Source organism: Canis lupus, chromosome 20 (assembly GCF_003254725.2).
Source record: "Canis lupus dingo isolate Sandy chromosome 20, ASM325472v2, whole genome shotgun sequence".
NCBI lineage: Eukaryota > Metazoa > Chordata > Mammalia > Carnivora > Canidae > Canis > Canis lupus.
In genome coordinates this window covers 32,295,276-32,316,135 of record NC_064262.1, presented here as the reverse complement: position 1 = coordinate 32,316,135, position 20,860 = coordinate 32,295,276, and the positions used below count along the sequence as shown (strand labels likewise).

Sequence of the window (20,860 nt, the reverse complement as noted above, 5' to 3'; positions counted from 1 at the left end):
TGACTTCATCTTTGGGGGCAGAGTAGGATGGGTAGTAATAGGTCAGGGGAGAGACTGGGAGCTTCTCCCTTGGTTCTTCCCTGTTTCTGCTGAGAACCCTAAAGGTCCCACAGCTCCTCCCCAGGGGCTCTGCAGACTGCAGCCCCAGGCTAGGCAAGGCTTAGCTGGGCTCACTGACTGCTCCCAGGGTGAGCTCACCAGCCGCTGGGGTGAGTGTGGCTAATGATAGGGTGGTAGCTTTGAAATAAACAATGGTACCCACCCTGGCCGCAGGAGAGCAGTGAGGAGAGACTGAAGGGAAGTGGCGGTGGTGGGGACCCAGGTCTCAGTTTACCCTAAGAAGAGCTGTAGGATCCCAGATGTCTAAGGCCTTAATGTCCCCTTCATCTGCCTCTCTGCCCTGGAGGTTCTGGTTCTGTCTTTGATGGCATCAGTTACAACAAATGACACATGAGCCAGTAAAGCAGCATGGTTAAGGCAAATGGAGGAGACAGACTGGGTTTGAATCATGGTGGGTTACTCCTTACCAGCTGTGTGACCTTGGGCAAATAGCTTAACCTCTCTGAGCCTCTGTTCAATGCGGACAGTGGCCGAGGCAATGCCTACTCATGGGACTGTTTCGAGGGTGAAATGATGTAATGTGCAGGACGTGGTTAGTCCAGCCTAGCAGAGTGATGCTCACAAAAGGCAGATTTTCCTCCTTTCCTAAGGGGACCCTCAGCCCTTGGTGAAGGCTCACTCACCTGCATCTGGATCTCACAATTGCCCAGGGAGGCTGTCGGGGTATTGTTTTATTATGCCTCATTGTAGATGAGAAAACTGAGGCTTTTGGCTTGGCCCGTGGAGAACTCCTAGCCCAAATGAAATCCAGGCTCACCGGGGGAGGCCCAGCCCAATCAGACCAGCCCTAGCCGCTTTGGGCTTGAGCCAGAATCTATAGGCCTGTCTGCCCAGGGGCTGGTCTTTGCTTAGGAGGAGACCAGCTGGTGGCCTTCCCTCTGTGCTCTCCTTCCCTGCACCCTTGTTCCTCATTACCATTCAAGCTGTGGGTTCTGAGCACAAGTGGGACCTTCTTGGTTCAACATTTCAAGAGGTGGAAAGGTAGTGGACAAGAGAGGCTTTTAAAATAACTACTGGCAAAGGAGAGAGAGGCATTCGATGAAAATGATGAGTGTGACCACTGGATTTTCCAGCCCCTTCTGGCTTTTTCCCACCCAGTGGGGAAAGTGCCCTTTTCTGTTTCCCTGACCAGAGACCAAAGAACAGTATTTATGGTGGCCGCTGCCTAGAATCAGAGCTCCTTGTGCATTTGGATGCAATCTCCCCGACCCATGAGAAAATGGTTCAAAAGTCCTAAACATTTTGCCTTGGGTCCACTGTGACCTCCTAATTTGTGATGAGAAGGTCTGGGTGGGCATTCAGGGTTTTGAATCAATTCCATAGCGGAGTCCAGAGCTGGACACCGAAAGTCCTTGGCAAGGCTGGTGCAGAGTGTGGTGCAAGGGACAAGTGTCAGCAGACCAGATATTCCCACTAGCCCACCAGGGTGTGATGCCAGCCATTCCACTTGGAATATGCCTCCAGGGGAACAATCCCAGCAGGTACTTATCACCCGCTGAGCTAAGAACCACTCGGGATCCAAGCCCCTGGAGACACAGCTATTGGGGCAGCTCACAGCCGGGGAAACCAGCCAGCTTTGGCAGCAGTTGCAGGAAACGACATACCAAACACCCTGGTTTCTAGCTCCATCTCAGACTTGCCTCTGCTGCAAGGTGCTAGAGCCAAATTCTCCAGGCAGTTACCATGTTCACACGCACGTGTGCCACACACTGTGCTGAGCCCCTCAGAGCTGTAGCTTGGAAAACTCTCACCACGGATGGAGGAGGTGGGTAGAGAGGCTCTGAGAGGTCATCTGATTTCCCCAGATCACACAGCCAGTAAGGGAAGGCGCCAGAATCCAAGCTGGGAGCTATGTCTGATGCCAAGACCCCTGTTCTGTCCCTTGCGCCCTGCAGCCCTCCGCCTGTCACCTGTCTGATACCGAGGAGGATGAACCCCTGTTCTGGGTGATGATGGGCTTGGGGGTGGGGGACGGAGCCAGGGCCCCGGGCTCTAACAGCTCGGCTCCCCAGCCAGCCAGCCTGCCTGCCCCGGGCTGGCCCCGGGCCCTCCTTCCCGCACCTCCTCCCGCACAGCACCTGGCCCCGCCGCCAGGGAAACGGAAGAGAAATGGTCTTACTTCTTGGATGCGTCTTCGGGAAGGGAACTCGGGGAGCAGCGGTGGCAGGTCCCTCGCTCCGCTGGGAAGTCCCAGACTAGCGGGAAGGGCCGCCTCTGCAGGGCGGGTCCTAAACCCCCGGGGCCGCAGGCGGGTGCCAGCCACCGGGGCGGCTCTGCATTCCTGTTTATTCTGGTATCAATAAAAAGGAACTGTTGCCATAGTAACAGATATTTCACTTGGTGCGCGGCCACTTCCACAATGCGGAACACCGCGTCCAAGCCACACGCTCGAGCGGCACAAATAAATACCTATTTCGTCAGCCTGGGGAGGAGTGAGCGCCGGGCTCCGGCATTTCCCGCGCTTCCGACCGGCGGGTCAGGGTCAGCGGAGAGCGGGGAGCCCCACCTGCCCCCCACCTGCCCGCCCACCTGCCCGCCCAGGGAGCCTGGCCGCCAGCGGGAGGGGCCCGAGCCACACGGCCAGGCCCCCCAGACACCCTGTCATTCTGTACCCTCAACCTTGAATGAGTGGCATCATTGAGAGGGTGAGGAAGCGGGAAGCTGACGGGCTCCGGGCCCTCTGGGTCCCCGAGTCAGCCCAGCCGGGCTCCCCGCCAGCCCGGGCAGCAGCCCAGCGCCCCTGCGCCTTCATCCCCGGGTTTGTCAGGTGGTCGCGGGATAAGAGAGTGACACAGGGTTAGTGAAGGCAGGGGGCCGCGCTCAGCAGCCAGGACGTTTCCTTCGGGGACAAGCGAACCGGCTGGGACAGGGCCCAGCGAGGACGCGGCGCCTGGCGCTCCACAGACCCCGGCTCAGCGTGTGACCGAGGGTCCTGGCGTCTGGGACACCTGTGGACGCCGAAGACCGCCTGGTGCCTGGTGCTCCCCGGTGCTGGGAGCGTTCTCCGCAGTTCAGAACCGGTGTTCACGCGAACGTTTGGGCAGGTTTTCTGGTTTGATCATCCTCCTTAATCCTCTAGCCAGGAAGCTGGCACCTGCCGCTTAAACGGGTTTCTCTTCCCACCGACCCGGTGAAGGGTGTGGCTGCCTCGAAGGCCATGAAGCCCAGGACGTGTATCAACCCTGAACAGGGGCATTAAAAGGGCAACGTGCGCCCTCTTCGGCCCGTGTTATCTTACGTGACATTTGTTGAGTACCTACTGCGTTCCTGGCACTGTTCCAAGAGCTGGAGCTATGGTGTAAAGGATAGGTTTGGGCTCGGGTAACTGACATTCCCGGGGGTGGGCGTGGGGTAGTCAGACAAAAAATAAGGAGACAAACCAGAGACTTGGACCTCTGATGAATGCAGGACTAAAGTAAGAACAGGGGAGGAGAAGGGAGGGGCCGACTCAGGAAGGGTGGATGCCCGGGTGGTGACCTTTGAGGGAGGCCTGGGTGGTAAGAAGGAATCAGCAACATGTTCCCATATGAGAGCATTCCAGGGAGTGGGAAGAGCCAGGTGGAAAGGCCCCAGGGTCGGAGTGAGTTTGATACGGTGGAAGAAGGCCAGCGGGGCCGGAGTGCTGGCATGAGGGGGAGGTGGGGTGTGGGACCTGATCAGGGAGGCAAGGGACAAGTTGTGCATGGCCTTGGAGCCTTGACCAAGCTGGCCATTCTGGAACCACTTAAACTTAGGGGGTCATAAGTTCTTGGGTATCAAACAATTTTCTAGAAACAACAGGTGTTCCTTTTCATTCCTTCTTCCTAAATTCTGCTTCTCTTGAAGTCCTTTGAATAGTATCCTCCCCAGGCTTCCTGTCCTGCTGTGGCTTAATTTCACTAAATTCTAGTGGTGGAAGACTGCCACTAAATTCCCGTCAAGCTTCTCTTTGTTGCCGTATATTGTCTTGCTGTGCAAATGGCTCTTCTGGGCATTTCCCAGGGCGCACAGTGGCTTATCTGAACCAGTCCGGGTGCCCTGTGGCAGTGGGGGAATAGGAGGGATCCTGGGGAACTGACAGCTTCTGTATGCCACCCGCAGAAGACAGAACCCCCTAATCCCGCTTACTCCAGAGGAGCAGACTCAGTCCCCATGCCAGTAATGACCTTCATTTCCACTTTGTATTTTCTTTATTGGAGGACTCTGATAGCAGCCCAGAGCAATGGAGAGCCTAAGAGAGTTGGGCAGGCATCCACCCAAGGTTGGGCGCCATGTTCCCCAGGCAGTTGGGAATCCTTATACCTCTTCCATTAAAGCTCTTCTCACAGCCCAACCTGTGTACACACTCATCAAGCTCACCCACCAGGCTGTCAGGCTGAGGGCTGGGGCCTCACTTTATCTCAGTATCCTGTCCCAGTACCAAGGTGCTCAATATGATTGTTGACTTGTAGATACCAAAGACATTGACACGCCTGTGCTTGTTATAGTACCATCTTGCTGTGTGTGTGACTGTTTATGAGATCAATAGTTAACATCTTCCAAGCCATACCTCATCAGTAAGAAATAAAACTATACCCCATAATGGGATCCAGGTCGATAGTGTGTCTATTTATTCACCTAAAAAGATGTCTGGTCTGGTACATGTCTGGTGAAAAATCAAACTGCAAAATCACATATAATGTGATTCCTCCCCTCCCTTTTTTTTCAAGATACAAAAGTTAGTACTTACAGTTGATAGAGGACCAATCTGGAGGTCTATACACTGGACTGTTAAAAGTGGTCAGTTTTAGATCAATGTATCTTAAATGTCATTACTAGCCATCATTTGTTAAATAAGTGTTAAGATGGAATTACAATGGGCCGTGCTCTGGATTACTGTATTAGAATTTATGAGGGGGAGGGGCCCACAAATCTGGATTTTTAGCACAGCCCCCTGGAGATTTGTTTGTATCTGGGATTTTGAGAACCACTATTTTACAGCATAAAATTACAGGCCTTTCTCCTTAGTCACAATATTTCTGTAATGTTTGTGGTTTAAAAGCAAAACAAAACCAGGCATACATCGTTTTTTGCTCTTGGAAAACAATAAAGATTAAAAATATGAGAAATAGCAACCTTTTCTAACCGATGATAGTTATGATTCACATCTGGTTCAGTCATGTCCATTTTGCATATTGGAAAAAAGAGGCCTTCTGGGCAAAATGAGCCTTTCAGGAGTTTACTCCAGGTTATGGCCAAATTCAAACCTAGTTGCTGCCTCCTGCCTTGGGCAGTGGAGCTTTCCCAGGAGGCCTTCCCATTCCCTAAAGGAAGGACTCTGGAATGCCAGGGGTGGGAGATCAGATTTTTTGCTCAGCCCCAGAAGAACTATGGGGGAACCCAGAGGTAGAGCACACCCCTCCCACACTTCCTTCTCGTCACTTTGAAGTCTGTTTTTCCTGGGAATTTAGAGGAGCCCAAAGGAGGGGGGGTTAGTGAAGACCCGGAGAGGCAGTCAGGAGTGGGAGCTGGGGGATTTTCCTGCATCTGTAGTGGGCTGGGGCTGCAGTTTGCATTAAAAACAAAACAAAACAACCTCCAAAAATATCTTTCCTTTCATTTTTGCTACCCTTTCTCCAAGCTCACAGGCGCCTAGAGCAGCTTATCTGGGTGCACAAACATCAGACAAGAAGTTCCCATGGCAACTCAAAACTTCCTCCTCGGCCCTGTACTCAGTCTAAATCTCCAGGGTCCTTTTTCAAGGCCTCAATGAGGTTTCTGAGAAGCCACCCACAAAACAACCTCAGGATCCAACCTCCTCCCCACCCCCAACATGCTCAGTTGAAAGGACATGGGTGGGGGGAGAAACTGTATTGGCAGAAAAACTTGTCATGGGATCTGTGGAGAGATTATAAAAGGAATGAGAGTTGCCTTTACAACAAATTTGAACCGGGAAGAATTTGCCCGGTGGAGGGATTTCAAGTGTGCAAACAGGAAAGTACCAGTGGGGAGTGGGGAAGAACTAAGTTTTGTTTCAGAAAGCTGGCTCTCCACTCAGCTGCGGTTGGGCATGGTGAATTTCGTCTCTTAGTTGCAGAGGGGCCCTGGGCTGCCCCCCATCCCCAGCACATTTTAACTCACTCGTAGCCAGTAGCCAGGTGAAAGAGGGACAGTGGAGCTAGGGATAGGGAGGGGAGTGTGTGTGTGTGTGTGTGTGTGTGTGTGTGTAGGGAAAGAGAATGAGGAACCTGGGCAGACCAGAGCTTGTCAAGCGAATCAAACTGCCATGATTGCTGGCAATGGGATTGGCAGATGTAGCAAATAAAAATGTACAGGCTGAGTTTAATTTGAATTTCAGATAAGCAACAATGAGTTTTTAGTATAAGCATATCCATACAGTAGTTGGGCTATACTTACACTAAAATATTTTGTGGGTGTATTTGAGGTTCAAGTTTAACTGGGTGTCCTTCAAATTTTATCTGGCAACTGTGCCTGGCAGGCAGGGACGGAGGTGATGGCTGTCCCTCTGGCTACAGGGGAGAAGCACAGTTACTGATGTCTACAGGCACCTGGAGTGCTGTTCCTCTGTCCCTGCTGCCGAGAGATGCCTCCCTCCCTGCCGAACCGACCTGAGCTCCAGGTAGGATGAGGGTGCGAACCTCAGGTGGGCCTTTACAACAGCGCTGCGTAGCTTACCAGGTATGGCCAAGTGTGAGTTATTCCCAAAGGTGACCCACCCTTCCAGCTCAGTGGTTAAGAGCGTGGACTGTGGTGTCAATGGAGATACCATTCCTCGCTCTACTGGTGGACGGCTAGGTGACCTTCAAGTCCTCATTTCCTCATTCTGATATGGGGCAGACATTCTTTTGAGGAAGAAAAGAGACACAGCACAAAGGGATGCCTTTCACATTACCTGTCACAGAGTGTGGGCTCCAGAGTGGTAGATGTTATTTTGATAACCCATTTCAAAGCAATATAAATTTTCCTCCACGTGAAAAAAGTGCGATTAAAGATTAGAGTTGATACAGCCTCAGTGATGTAAAACAAACACAATCACACATACAAGCTCTGAACAGCAAAGACTATGGATAGGAGACACCCCCAATGTTACCAGCAGTTGCTTATGGTTAGTGGGATTGTGGGTAAGGCTTCCCCTTCTTTATTCTCGATTTCCCAAAATATTCACGGTGAACATACAATACTTTAATATTAAAAAGATATTTAAAAATAATTTTTGATGAAAAATTTTCTAGAAGTATTGTCTTACTTTGTACATGACTTGAGAATACTGTAAATGAAGATGGATGGCTACCATCTTGGGTTTGACTCCATAACCCCATCCTTGGAAGCTTCTAAAGGAGGAGGGCTCTTGCCTCTTCACTAAATGGACCAGTTGGATCCCTGACTCTTCTTGCTTTCCATGTGTGAGACAAGCAGACTAGTGCTTCTAGAGGCCCTGGATTTAAAACTCAGCTCTACCCCTGATGGGATGTGTGACTTTAGACAAGTCATGTTATCTTCCCAGCCTAAATATTCTCATGTGTAAAATAAGGGTTAATACTACTTCCCTCCTTGAGAGGGGACATATCTGTTATGAGTACATCCACATGCCTCGCATGGGGTAGTGCATAATAGTGATTAATAAATACTAGTTGAAGGAATAAATGAATTACATTGATGAGATGACAGATGTACAGCATTTGGCAAAGTGAGTGGCAATAAGTGATCAATATTATTTGCCATTATTATTACTAGCTTCAGGAGATGTGCAGACTTTGGCATAGATGGGCCTTAGTCTGCATGTGTTTTCTACCTCATTGTGGGATAGAAGCATTGTCTTAGCAGGAGCCTGGGCAAGCAAGCTCAGCAGTGACCTTGTAGGGTTCTTGAGACTGAATGAGCAAGCAGTGCCTAGCACAAAGTAAATGTTCCCAGAGGGGACATTTGGGGGCCCCAAACTCCTTGCTCCCTCCCTGGCTTGTAGCTCTTAGTGGTACAGCATGTGGCCCCTGGAAAGACTCTGATCTGTCTGCTATTCTGAATAGGTTGCCAGTGAAAAATAAAAAATGTTGCCTTTTGAATGAGGCTCATGGCTGCAGCTCCAGGTTAGAGGGAACACAGGGTCTTCAGATTAGATACCACCCCCCCCCCCCCACCTTTGTGAGAAGATAGGAACTGGGTGGGAACACTTAGGAGGATTGCCTTGTGGGAAATCACTGGAGCTGGGATTTGAAATCGGATTCATCTAATTATGGAGCTGCTCCCTTTCTGCCTGCCCCAGCGCAGCCAGATTCAAGACCCTCCCCCAGGAAGGCGCCGGCAATCCTCAAGTCTTGGCCAGTTCTCGCTTTTGGACTTAAGAGAACAGTTGTTTCAATGTTCCAAAGCAGTAGCCCTGCATGGGGATCTCCCCAGGGCAGAGCCAGACTAAGTCCAGAGGTAGTCTCAGAACTGAGGTCCTGAGGTCGTGCTGGTGGAGGTGGGGAGTGGCTGGGGGTCGGGGGGAGGGTTGGCAGGGCAGGCACCCCTGGGGCAGATGTGCAGACAGTGACTCCCCTCTGCAGGCTGGACCACTGGGTCAGGTGGGCTCCTTGCCCGCGGCAGGCTGGCAGGCTGGCAGATAATGAGCCCAGGTGAGCCCGAGTCCCCTGTGACACTTTCTAATCCCGTAGCACCCCGACTGGCAGGGTCCACGCTGGCCAGAGGCAGAGTTTCACCTTCCCCAAACTTCTCTTTCCAAGCATAAAGTCTGGAGGGGAAACTCCCCAAATGCTTACTGCGGGCATTCCTTTTCTTCTTTCTACATCTCTGGTATTCCAAATTATTTTTACACCGACTAAAGACCATGTTTGTCTCGTTTTCCAAGTTAAAAAAAAAAAAAATCTCATTGTCCAGAGCAGAAAAGTGGTAAGAGCTTACCGCAAATAAGTAAACAAAAAGACAGAGAAGGGAGAAAAAAAACAAAAAAAAAAAACAGTGTTATCCAACTCTCACCCTTGAAAATTAAGCATTGTGTGTTTCCTTCTAAATCTTTTTCTCTTTACCTGCGCATGGATAGCTCTCTCCCTGCAGCTCGCTCTCCCGCCTCCCGGCTGCTGATGCAACCCCAGGCGGGCCATCCCCCCCTGCCCCACTGCGCTCCGGCCCCGCAGGGTTACCCGTTTCCCACCCTCCTTACAAGCGCCTTCGTGGGCTTCAGACCCCGCCAGGGGATGGAACCTGCAGGGCTTTCATAGTTAGGACACCGAGTGGGTGCCTATGTGTGTGTGTTGGGGGGGGGGGGCGCGCACTTGCACCCTGGAATAAAGCAATATAAGGGTGGGTCCCCCCCAAAAAGAATGTAGGAGGGAAAGAAGGAATGAAAGGAAAAGGTAGTTTAAAAGAATGAAGGAAGGGAGGAAAGCAGAGCAATGAAGGAGGACCGAGGTGCCCGGCGGGCTGGGCGCAGGGCGCAGGGAGCCCGCGCTGCCCTCTCCACGCTCTCCACGGGGTGCGGGCCGGGACTTGGCCTCACTTACCGGACCGGAGCAGCACGGCCCGGTAGAGACCCGAGGCCTCGGCGGGGCCCCGAGTCCGCTCGCCCAGCCTCTGCGCCATGCGCCCGCGCGCCCGCCTGCGGAGCCCGCACTGCGGCCGGAGGAGAGTCCTGCGGGGCCGGCGCCTCCGCGGGGTGACGCCAATCGAGGCCCGAACCCAGCTGCGGATCGAGTTACCACCGCGCTGGAGCTGAGCTGGAGCTGAGCTGGAGCTGAGCTGGGCCGGGAGGGGGGACCGCGGGCAGGGCGCGGGCAGGGGTGCTCTGCGCGCAGCCGGGAGGGCGCAGGCAGGGGCAGGGGCAGGGGCAGGGGCAGGGGCAGGACTCCTCCGGGGCCCAGGGAGAGCCCGATGTCCTGGTTTTTAGCCTTGGTCTCCCACCCACCACTCCCCACTCTTCTCCATTTCCCTGGCCACTGGCTTCCTTGAATGCTACGAGCAGGTGTGGGATTCTGGAGCGGCATCCCTGGCATCGCGCCCCAGGGCCACCAGTTAATAGGGATGTGACCCCGCGATTTAATTACCTAACCTCACAGAGCCACAGTCTTTTCATCTGTAAAATGGGAATTACCACAGTACTTATCTCACAGGGTTATGAGGGCAACTGATTTTATATATGTGTGTGTACATATTTATATTTATGAATATATATATACACATTTTACATATACTTTTTAAACATTTTATTTATGATAGTCACAGAGAGAGAGAGAGAGAGAGAGAGGCAGAGACACAGGCAGAGGGAGAAGCAGGCTTCATGCACCGGGAGCCCCAAGTGGGATTCGATCCCGAGTCTCCAGGATCGCGCCCCGGGCCAAAGGCAGGCGCCAAACCGCTGCGCCACCCAGGGATCCCCATACACTTTTTTTAAAAGTATATATATATTTTTATTCATGAAAGACACACAGAGAGGCAGAGACATGGGCAGAGGGAGAAGCAGGCTCCATGTGGGGAGACCCAAGCAGGACTTGATCCTAGAACCTGGGGACCATGACCTGAGCCAAAGGCAGATGCTCAACCACTGAGCCACCCTATATGTTCATTATATTTTTATTTATATATATGTATATATATAATGATTATATGATTTTACATATATATGATTATATGTATTATATATAATCTTAGAACAGCGGCTAGCACAGAACAAACACTATATATTGTTATTTAAAAAAGTGTCCTGGGGAGTGGCACTGTAGGGAGGTGTTACTGTAGGAGGACAGTTGTGGTGAGACTCCACAAGATTGATGTCTCCCCAGCAGCCCAGGTGGCTCAGAGGTTTAGCACTGCCTGTAGCCCAGGGATCCTGGAGACCCAGGATCGAGTCCCATGTCGGGCTTCCGGCATGGAGCCTGCTTCTCCCTCTGCTTGTGTCTCTGCCTCTCTCTCTCTCTCTGTGTCTCTCATGAATAAATAAATAAAATCTTAAAAAAAGAAAAAGCTACAGATTTAAAACTATTAAAAAAAAAAAGATTGATGTCTCCCAATTTGTACAATCCCTTTAATAGCCAGATGAGAGGACCAGCCAAAAGAGTCTAAGGATGGAGGAGCAAAGTCAATCCGGCAGATTTGCGAGATATAAGAAACTGATAATTTTGATTATCTACTCTGCTGTCTGATGCCATGCTAAGTTTCTTCTAATATAAAAACTAATGTCCTCTTTCATCTTCAGGACCCTATGAATTAGTGTCTATTAGTCTTCCAATTTTGCAGATGAGGAAACTGAGGCTCTGAGAGGTTCAGCAGTTTATCTGGGATCACACAGTGTGGAGTGGGGACACAAACTCAGGTTCTGACTTCAGACATGGACCACTCTACTGTCCCTCTGTTATCTCACTTACTCTTCACAAAAGCACTGAAGGGGAAGTATTATCTCCAGTTGAGAGATGAAGTCATTGAGACTCAGGGAGGTGAGGTGGCTTGCTCATGCTCACACAGGTAGTTGGAGGAACCAAAACTCAATCCAGTCTCTACCCACAAAACTAGTGTCCCTGAAATCTATAGACCCCCAGAGCTGTCCAGGGTACTGGATGGCCTCTGTTCAAGGCTGAGCCTGTGTGGGCCAGGGAATCTTGAGCTGGCTGTTGGAGCCTCAGCCACACAGTACTGTCTCCCTGCACCTCTGCGTCCTCTCCAGCCTTGGTGCCCCCAGGCCAAATGCCAGCCAAATCCTCTCTAGCTTTCCTTTGCCACTTCCCAGGCCCAGCTTCTGCTTCCTGTACTTCTCTGCTCTTCAGTCACCACCCAGGGTCCCAAGGACCCAAGTGACACACTTTGATCTTTGGGGACATCACTGATTGGTCAGACTGACATATATCTCATCAACAGCCAACCACCATGAGTGCCAGGCACGATTACAGACATTTGGCATTGACTATTTTAGATCCATTCTTTAGAGGATGAAATTATATACAATTTATTATTCATCTCACTTAATCTACTCTTTGATCAAGTATGGTTATGCCCCTTTTATTTTTTATTTAACTTTTAAAAAAGATTTTATTTATTCATGAGAGACATAGAGAGGCAGGGACATAGGCAGAGGGAGAAGCAGGCTCCCTATGGGGAGCCCGATGTGGGACTTGATCCCAGGACCCTGGGATCACAACCTGAATCAAAGGCAGATGCTCAACCACTGAGCCACCCAGATGCCCCTGGTTATAACCCCTTTTAGAGATAAGTTTCAAGTAACTTGCCCACAGTCACATAACTAGTTAGTAATGGAGCTGAAATTGGAACTCAGATGATGCCAAAGCTTTTTTGCAGGGGCGAAACAAAGCTAGCTATTGAACAAGGTGGGGGGGTTCAGGAAAATTGTGACTAAGAAATATGCTTTTACAGAGCATTCAAAAAGGATTAACTCTGGTCACACCCCTGAGGAATTCTAGGTGAGTCTGACTTACCTGAGCCATTTAGTCTCTGCTTCTCATTTTCATTATGAAATATAGCCTGAGGAGAGTATTCTTTCTGTGAACAGAAAGAAAGTAGGTGGAGGTGAGGATCCTTTGTTCGTTGGCAAGAGAGGAGCGAAGAAATATTCATAGTGTCTCCAAGTTCCCACAGGAGGGACTGATCCAGGTCAAAGTCCTCTCCAGAGAAACAAATTACTATAGTCCTTGGAATGTGCAAGTTGGGGGGCCATTCATGAGACATGCTTTTTTAAAAAAATAAACCTTTTTAGAACAGTTTTAGATTTAGAGAAAAATTGAGAAGATAGTACAGAGAGTTCCTTATACTCTTTATCCAGTTTTTCTGTTAGTATCTTATATGTGTGTAGATGTACAGGTATGGCACATATGTTATAATTAAAGAGCTAATATTGACACGTTATTACTAACCAAAGACCATACCTTATTCATATTTCCTTAGTTTTTACCTAATGTCCATTTCCTATTCCAGGATCCCATCCAAGATACCAGGTTACATTTAGTTGTTAGGTCTCCTTGGGCTCCTCTGGACTGTAATAGTTTTTCAGATTTTCTTTGTTTTTGATGACCTTGACAGTTTCTTTTTTTTTTTTTTTAATTTTATTTATTTATTCATGAGAGACACACACAGAGAGAGGGAGAGAGGCAGAGGGAGAAGCAGACTCCATGCAGGGAGCCCGATATGGGACTCGATCCTGGAATTCCAGGATCATGCCCTGGGCCAAAGGCAGACGCTCAACCGCTGAGCCACCCAGGCGTCCCAACCTTGACAGTTTCAAAGAATACTGAGATCCACATTCTTTTATGCTGAGGTCTTATCCGTGCTTCTACCCAGAGTACCTTCACCTTACCTTCCTGGCAAACTCCTCATCCTTCAAGGGCCAACTCAGAAGGTTCCTGGGTTTGGTCTTCAAGGTCAGGTCTTAGACATCTTCTCTTCTCTCTCTACACTCTCATGACTTTAAAAACAACTCTAAGCCAATGATCCCCAAATGCCTATTTCCAATCTAGACTTTCGCTCCAAGCCTAAACTTTAGCCAACAGGCTACTTGACGTGTCCACTTGAAAGTCTAAACAGCCCTACTCACCATGGCCCAAACAGAACTATTGATCACTCCAGCCCCTAACCTGTTCCTCCACTGTCCCCCCATCTTGTCAAGTGACTCCATTCTGGCCCTGTGGCTCAGACAGGAGCCTGGAGGTCTGCTTTGCCTTGTCTTCCCACAGGCCCACAGTCCTCAGTCACCAAGGCATGATGAGTCCACTTCCTGGCATCTTCTCCATCCATCCAGTCATTTCTTCCAATGCCCCAACCCTAGCCCAGGCACCACTCTCCTATGCCTGGATGTCTCCAAGAGCAAGCTTTTAAAATGTAACTCAGACTCTGCTGCTGCTCAACTGAAAACCCTTTGGTGCCTTTCCTTTGTACTTGGAGTCAAACTCACATGTCTTCCCCTGGCCTTTAAGGACTCCACCATCCAAACCTTGCCTGCCACTCTCTTAAATACCATCTGTTTCCTCCTTCAAATGTTCAAGGGCTTGTGATGCCTTAGTGAAGAAAACAGACAAAGGTCCCTGACCTTACAGATCTGGCACACTCGTGGGGGGAGCTAGACAATAAGCATAATGAATAAATAAACTAGATAGTATGTCAAAAGGATGACAGGTACTATGGAAAAGAGGGAAATTAGAGGTATAGGGGAGTAAGTGGGAGCAGTATGTGGTAATTAGTGGCTCCCTAGAGGATCTCATCGAGAAGGTGAGATGTGAACACAAACTTGTAGGGAGTGGGGGAGCTAGCCAGACAGATGTTTTGGGCAAGAGTGTTGCAAACAGAGGGAATAGAGCAAAGGTCCTGAGGCTGAGTGTACCAGAAGGTTCAGGGAAGTGCAAGGCTGCCAGGGTGGCTGGAGTGGAAGGGACGCAGGGAAGGTCAGCAGGAAACAGGGCTACCTTCCTTCACGCCTCACACTCCAGCCACTAAGAGTTCTGCTTGGGTTCCTGAAAGCTGTGCTGTTTCTCACCTCCTGCTTTTCACAAGCTGTTCCCTGGACCCATGCATATTCCCCAGCTCTGCCTGGCTTCTCCTGCTTATCAGTTAAGTCCCAGGTAAAATGCCACTTCCCCAAAGAGGTCTCCCTCAATCGTGTGCTCCTGCACCGCAGATTTCCCTTATATGACTCTTCACCACTGAGTTATAATTATTTGAGTCCCATTTCCTCCGTCAGACTGTATGAGTCTTGCGTGGGGAGGACTGGGTTCACAGCTGTCTCCCCAGGGCCTCCTCCAGAATTGGGCATGGCTCGGATCTCCCGTAATGATTTGTTGAAAGAAGGAATGTAGTGAATTAGGGAACGAGTGCTTGCACCCACACAGGGAGCTCTGAGCTATATGGGGAAGGCAGGCAGTTCCAGAGAGAGTAAGCCATGGCCAGAATGGAAGGAGGATCCGTGCTGTCTGCCCAGGGATTATTCAGGTACATAGAAGGGCCTGGGGTGCTGACATTTCCCTAGGGTGCTCCCATTTTGAACTTTGTCACTCAGAGAGGATGTAGAAAGGGCGGGTGTTTGGGATTTGGCCAAGCCTCTTTTGTGGTTTTTGACAAAGGGATTAAGAAGACAAGTAACTTCATCCCTGTAAGAAAATTTCCGGGCATAGAAAAAGGACCTGCTCCAGAGGGCTTGAAGGGGATCTGAGCTTCTTCTCACGTCTCCCTACAGACTTGGGAAGTGGGGCTGGGGCAAGATTAGCATTACAAAGCCAGAATTTCATAAGGAGCTGCTCCCAGAGCCAGAGTTCAAAGAATTGTTCCTTGCACACTCACCAACCCCCTTTGCAAGAAAGACTTGTTGGAAAAATCAGGCCATCCTGTGTCCAGGAAGACCTCACTGATTGAGGCAGATTCCTCTCTCTCTTCAATGACTGGAGTTTGGTGAACAAAACAACACTGCACGTGCACACAACCCCTTGCAAAGGCAAAGCTGAATTGAATTTGCTGACGCATTACTGGTATTTGATAGTCTTTTCCAAAGACTTTGCTCGCAAATACGTCAGTTATCATTTGCTCACGCACTTTTGGGATCGGAAGATGCTGGCTTAGTTATAATTTTGGTTAGTGAAAGTTAACACACACAATTTCCAGAGGAAATACTATTGTGTATGGTACAACATACCCAACTGGGGCTGAGCACAACCCAGTGTGTTTGCATTTGCATTTCTCCTGACCTTACTGTGGCCACCACCTGCCTCTTTTTCATGCCCCGATTATTGAGAAAGTTTTTGGGGGTTGGTCCTTGGTGACCTTCAATGAGCCTATCCCACAATGAGCCTATCCCACAAAGATTCTTCTCCACTTTACTCTGCTGCTTCCCCTGGAGGCTGATGCCTGTATTTGAGAAGTGTCAAGGCTATGGACCGACCCATCACATATCCATTTTAGTCTTCTTCACAGGATGCATGAACCAAGCTACACTGAAGGGATTTTGCTTTGTTTGCTTGCAAACATTAAAAAAATTGAAGTATAGCACTCATACATAAAATGCACTGATTTCAAGTATGTGGCTCAGCAACGTTTTACCTATGTGCTTCTCCATACAACAACCTCCAAGGTCAAGATATAAAATATCCCCTGCACCCCAGAAGGTTCCCTTGTACTCCTTCTCAGTCAATGGCCACTGCTTCCCAGAGTAAGCATGAATTCTAACCAGTAGCACCATAGATTTGTTTCTCTTGTTCTAGAACTTCATATGAATGGAAGCATAAAATTTACTCATTGGGGCCTGACTTCTTTTACTCAATGGTATGTTTGAGATTCGTTGATGCTCTTGCCTGTATGAGCAGTTGATGTGTGGATGGACATTTGTGTGGTTTCCAGTGTACGCTATGGCTAATAAAGATGCTGTGAACAACTTTCTGTGAACTTTTGGGTAAACACAGTGCTTGTTTCTGTTGGAAACAGTGGAATTGTGGGTCATAAGATATCCAGTAGATACTGTCAACAGTGATTGTATCAGTTTATGTGCTGTGCTTTTGATATCTTCGCAATATAGATTAAAAAAAACACGTTGAGGTCACTTTTGTGTGCAATCCTTTGGATTGGTGGGGGAGAGGAAGGAGGTATTAGCAAAATTATGTCTTAGATGAATATAGATGGGCCTGAATTCTGACCTTGGAAGAGATGAGGATAGGACCTGAGAGCATTTGTCCTTGTAGCCTGGAGGGCATCAGAGGGAGGCGTGTCTCTAGGTGTCCTCATTTATCCCCCCACCCCACATCATTACACTGTAAACACCCTGAGCTCGGGCCCCGTGACTTATTCAGGCCTCTGTGTTCAATGCCTAGCTTGGTTCCTGGCACCTAGATAGGTGCGTAGTACAGAAAAACCAGTTTAATCATTGTTGCAAATATGTACTGAACACGTCCTAGAGCTGAAGGCTGTGGTAAGACCTTCCCAATATGGTTGCACTTAAGCTGCATGGTAAGTCCTCTGAACTCAGGGGAGAACAGGGCTGTTGTTTTATCAATGAGAAAGGAAGCTGTGGCCCTGAGCAGGTTAGGATACACAGCTGCGAGCAGCAGCTCTGCGGTTGGACTGGAGGCAGTCTGACTCGGGAGTCTGTGGTCTTTGCCACAGTCACAGATCAAGTGTGTGCGTGCGTGTGTGTGTGTGGTGGCAAGAGCCTGCACCCCATTTTACAGAGGAGGAAGCTGAGGCTCAGAAACATTAAGGAGCCCTTCTCTATGGAGTCAGCTGGGCCAGCCTCCCTGCAAAGCTAAATTTTTTAAAAAAAATTTTGAGAAAGAGAGTGAGCGAGGCAGAGAGAGAGCAGGAGCAGGGGCAAGGGCAGAGGGTGGGAGACGCAGACTCTCTGCTGAGCAGGGAGCCTAAAGCAGCAGCAAGGTGGGGCTTGATCCCAGGACTCCAGGACCCCAGCCTGAGCTGAAGGCAGACGCTTAGCCCACTGAGCCACCCCCGGGGGCCCCTGCAAAGCTAATTCTTGAAGGTGGAGTATTTTTAATGTGGACCCTTGGCTGCTGCCCCTTACGTCCTGTTCCCCACTCCTGAGCACATGGCCACCGGGTTTACAGGACTGACTGAGAGTGTCTGTCTTAGCGCCTCACTCTCACAGAGCCACTGTTGTGGCGGTGACACCTGCCGCCTCCCTGTCCTCCATCCCCAGGGACGGAGAGAACCAAACCCGGCCATCCTTCATTTTTTAAATTATTTTTTAAAATAAAGTCTTTTATTTATTTTTTTAAAAGATTTTATTTATTTATTCATGGGGTGGGGAGAGGGGCAGAGACCCAGGCAGAGGGAGAAGCAGGCTCCATGCCGGGAGCCCGACGTGGGACTCGAACCCGGGACTCCAGGATCAGGCCCTGGGCTGAAGGCAGCGCTAAACCGCTGGGCCACCCGGGCAGCCCCATCCTTCTCTTAAAGTGCTGGGCGCTGTTGGGAGGGCGCCGACCCCCAAGACTGGCTCCTTCGCAGCGGTCCACTTACATCCCCTGGCGTTGGGCTCGCGGCGAGCGCGGTGGCCCGGGCACCACCTGCCCCCGAGGAAGGCCGCGCTCCGCTCTCAGGGGCCCTGGCTGCTCCGTTCATTTCAGCCCCTCAGGCCTCAGACCGGGAACTCTGCCCTCCCGCAACCCAAGCTGGGCCCGGGGCCAGGAGCCAGAGGGGCAGCCTTCCTTTCCTTGCCTGGACTCGGTGGCTGGGCTGTTTAATTATCCTGGAAAGCTCGTAAAGTATTTCACACAAGTAACACACATATATGTAAGTCCGCTGCTTTAAACGTTTGGAACAACCTAAGTGCATATAAACTTAAGAGTCACATTTCTCCTTACTGTCCCCTCGCAACCCCGTCTCACCCCTTCCCCAGAGTTATCACTGTTGTGGATGCTGTGTGTGTATGTTTGGGTCATTCTTCTGCAGTTTGCTTTTTAAAATTCTATAATATGTCTTCTAGAAATTTCTATGCGATACATGTAGATCCTCTTCACTATTTTGATCTATTGCAGTGTAAAATATAGTGTGATGCCCATCATTTTTCCCCCAACCAATCCCTTTTAGTGGGACATGGAGGTTGTTTCCAATATGCCGCTATTAACAAACAATCCTGCTGCAAGCATCCATGTGCTTGCCTCTCTGTGCAGGGATGTGGGCGTTTCTCAGGGCAGACACTGTGAAGTGGAAATGCCGGGCCAATGCTACATTTTAGCAGATGCTACCAGATTACCCTCCAGAATGGCTGTACCATTTCACACACCCACCATCAGTGTCTCAGATTACTGGATTGTCTACACCCTTTCTAACTCTGGGTGTTAAGAATCTTTGGGTTTGTCTACTGAAAATGAGTCTATGGTATTACAAGTCAGGATAGTGGTTACTTTTGTGAAGGGTGATAGTGGATGGGAAGGGACATGAGGGGGCTTTTGGGAAGCTATTGATGTTCTGGTTTTCGATCTCACTAGTGGCTACACAAATATTTCAGTTTCTCAAAATTCATTGAGTGGCATGCTTGTGACAGGTGCATTTTTCTGTATGTATGTTATTCTTCAATAAAATGTCAAACCATTTGGGACGCCTGGGTGGCTCAGTGGCTTAGCACCTCCCTTCAGCCCAGGGTGTGATCCTAGAGTCCTGGGATCTAGTCCCACATCGGGCTCCCTGCATGGAGCCTGCTTCTCTCTCTGCATCTCTCACGAGTAAATAAATAAAATCTTAAAAAAAAAAGTTAAACCATTTCTTCCTTCCCCCAATATGATGGGTGACAAACAGCATCCCATGATCATTTTATTTTGGAGGTTGAGCCCTCTCTTGTTGGTACATTGGCCTTCTGGGTTTTATCAGAATGGTTTCTGACAGGGAAACCCCCTTTCAGAAAGAGGAAAAGATACTTGACCCTCCCTGAGCACCAAACATATGCTCTCATGCTCACAGCACTCTTTCAGGGTAGATGCCATTCACCTCATGAGGCTGGGGCCCGGAGCAGTGAGGTGACATGCCTCAGGCCACAAAACTGTCTGACTGCAGAGTCCTACCCTTTGAGCTGCTCATGTGACAGGCGTTGGGCTAACCATGTAATAGGCATGATTGCAAGTAATCCCTGCAACAGCCCAGTGAGGTAGTTACATTTTACAGATGAGAATGCTGAGGCTCGGAGAGGTTCAATAACTAGCTCAGCTTACCCATTAGTAAGTAGAAGAGCAGGGTGAGCCCAAGTCTGTCTGGCTTTAATGCTATGATAAAGCAGTTGTATGCAACAGAATGTTCTGCAATGATGGAAATGTTTCATATCTGTGCTGACAATACGGTAGCCGCTAGCTACATGTGGCTATTCAGCCCTTGAAATGCAGCTAGTGCTTCTGTGGAACTGGAATCTTAGTCATTTAATTTTAATTAATTTAAGTAGCCTGTATTGGACAGCGCCAACTTTAAAGCATCAGGTCACGAGGAGAGAAACTGCAGGGTACAGGTGCAGGTGACAGAGCAGCCACCCCAGTAGGAAACCAGCCAGCCCATCAGGAGGGACTCACTCATAGCAGGCCTGACAAAGCCCAGACATAGAACCACACTTTGCAGCAAGAGCCAGGGCTTTGTAATCAGATGTGGCCTAACAAACCTCTTAACTGAAGACTCAGTTTCCTCATGCATAAACTGGGTATCAGATTAGGGCTTGTTTTAAGACTAAATGAGAGAGGAACACCTGGGTGGCTCAGTGGTTGGGCATCTGCCTTCGGCTTGGGTTGTGGTCCTGGGATTGAGTCCTGCATCGCATCGGGGTCCCCACAGGGAGCGTGCTTCGCCTGTGTCTCTGCCTCTCTGTGTCTCTCATGAATAAATAAATCTTAAAAAAAAAAAAAAGATTAAATGAGAGAATGCAGACTGCCTGGCACATATTTGACAGTAAGCTTGTCAATAGACTATTGTCACAATGATTGGTCATAGGCTCACTTTTAAACTTTAAAGGTTTTTCATTATATAATGGTAAAGCATATTCATGCTAATAATTTAAATAAGGCAGGTGGGTATAAAATGGGACCTAAAAATCTCCCAACACTTTAACTCCCCAGCCCCCTCCTAGATGAAACTGTTGTGAGCAGTTTCTTATGTGACCACCCAGGAATTGGTTCCACTCTCATAAACATCTGGAACAATTCTAATCTATCCCTTTGAAAAGTGCAAAAGGGATCACACTAAATGTACTCTTCTATAACTCGCTTTTGTCACTTTATGATACCTCAAGGGCGTCTTTCCACGCGTGCAATTATTTTACTGTCTGCATGATATTTCCTGGTAAATGTCATTGGTAAGTTAT

The 20,860-nt window shown here is 49.3% G+C and overlaps 1 protein-coding gene across 3 annotated transcripts in view; it reads right to left on the bottom strand.

Annotated features, from left to right (window-relative positions):
- FAM107A (family with sequence similarity 107 member A) overlaps positions 1-20,860 on the bottom strand; it is a 52,729-nt gene that overhangs the window by 10,165 nt on the left and 21,704 nt on the right. Inside the window, exon 2 of one of the 3 annotated variants that reach the window (XM_025456382.3) lies at positions 12,516-12,579. In XM_025456382.3, coding sequence (XP_025312167.1) covers positions 12,516-12,579 — 64 coding nt within the window. Of the gene's footprint in view, positions 1-2,239; positions 2,425-9,596; positions 9,820-12,515; positions 12,580-20,860 lie in introns of those variants that run through there. The other 2 variants (XM_025456383.3, XM_025456384.3) reach the window with 2 other exon arrangements.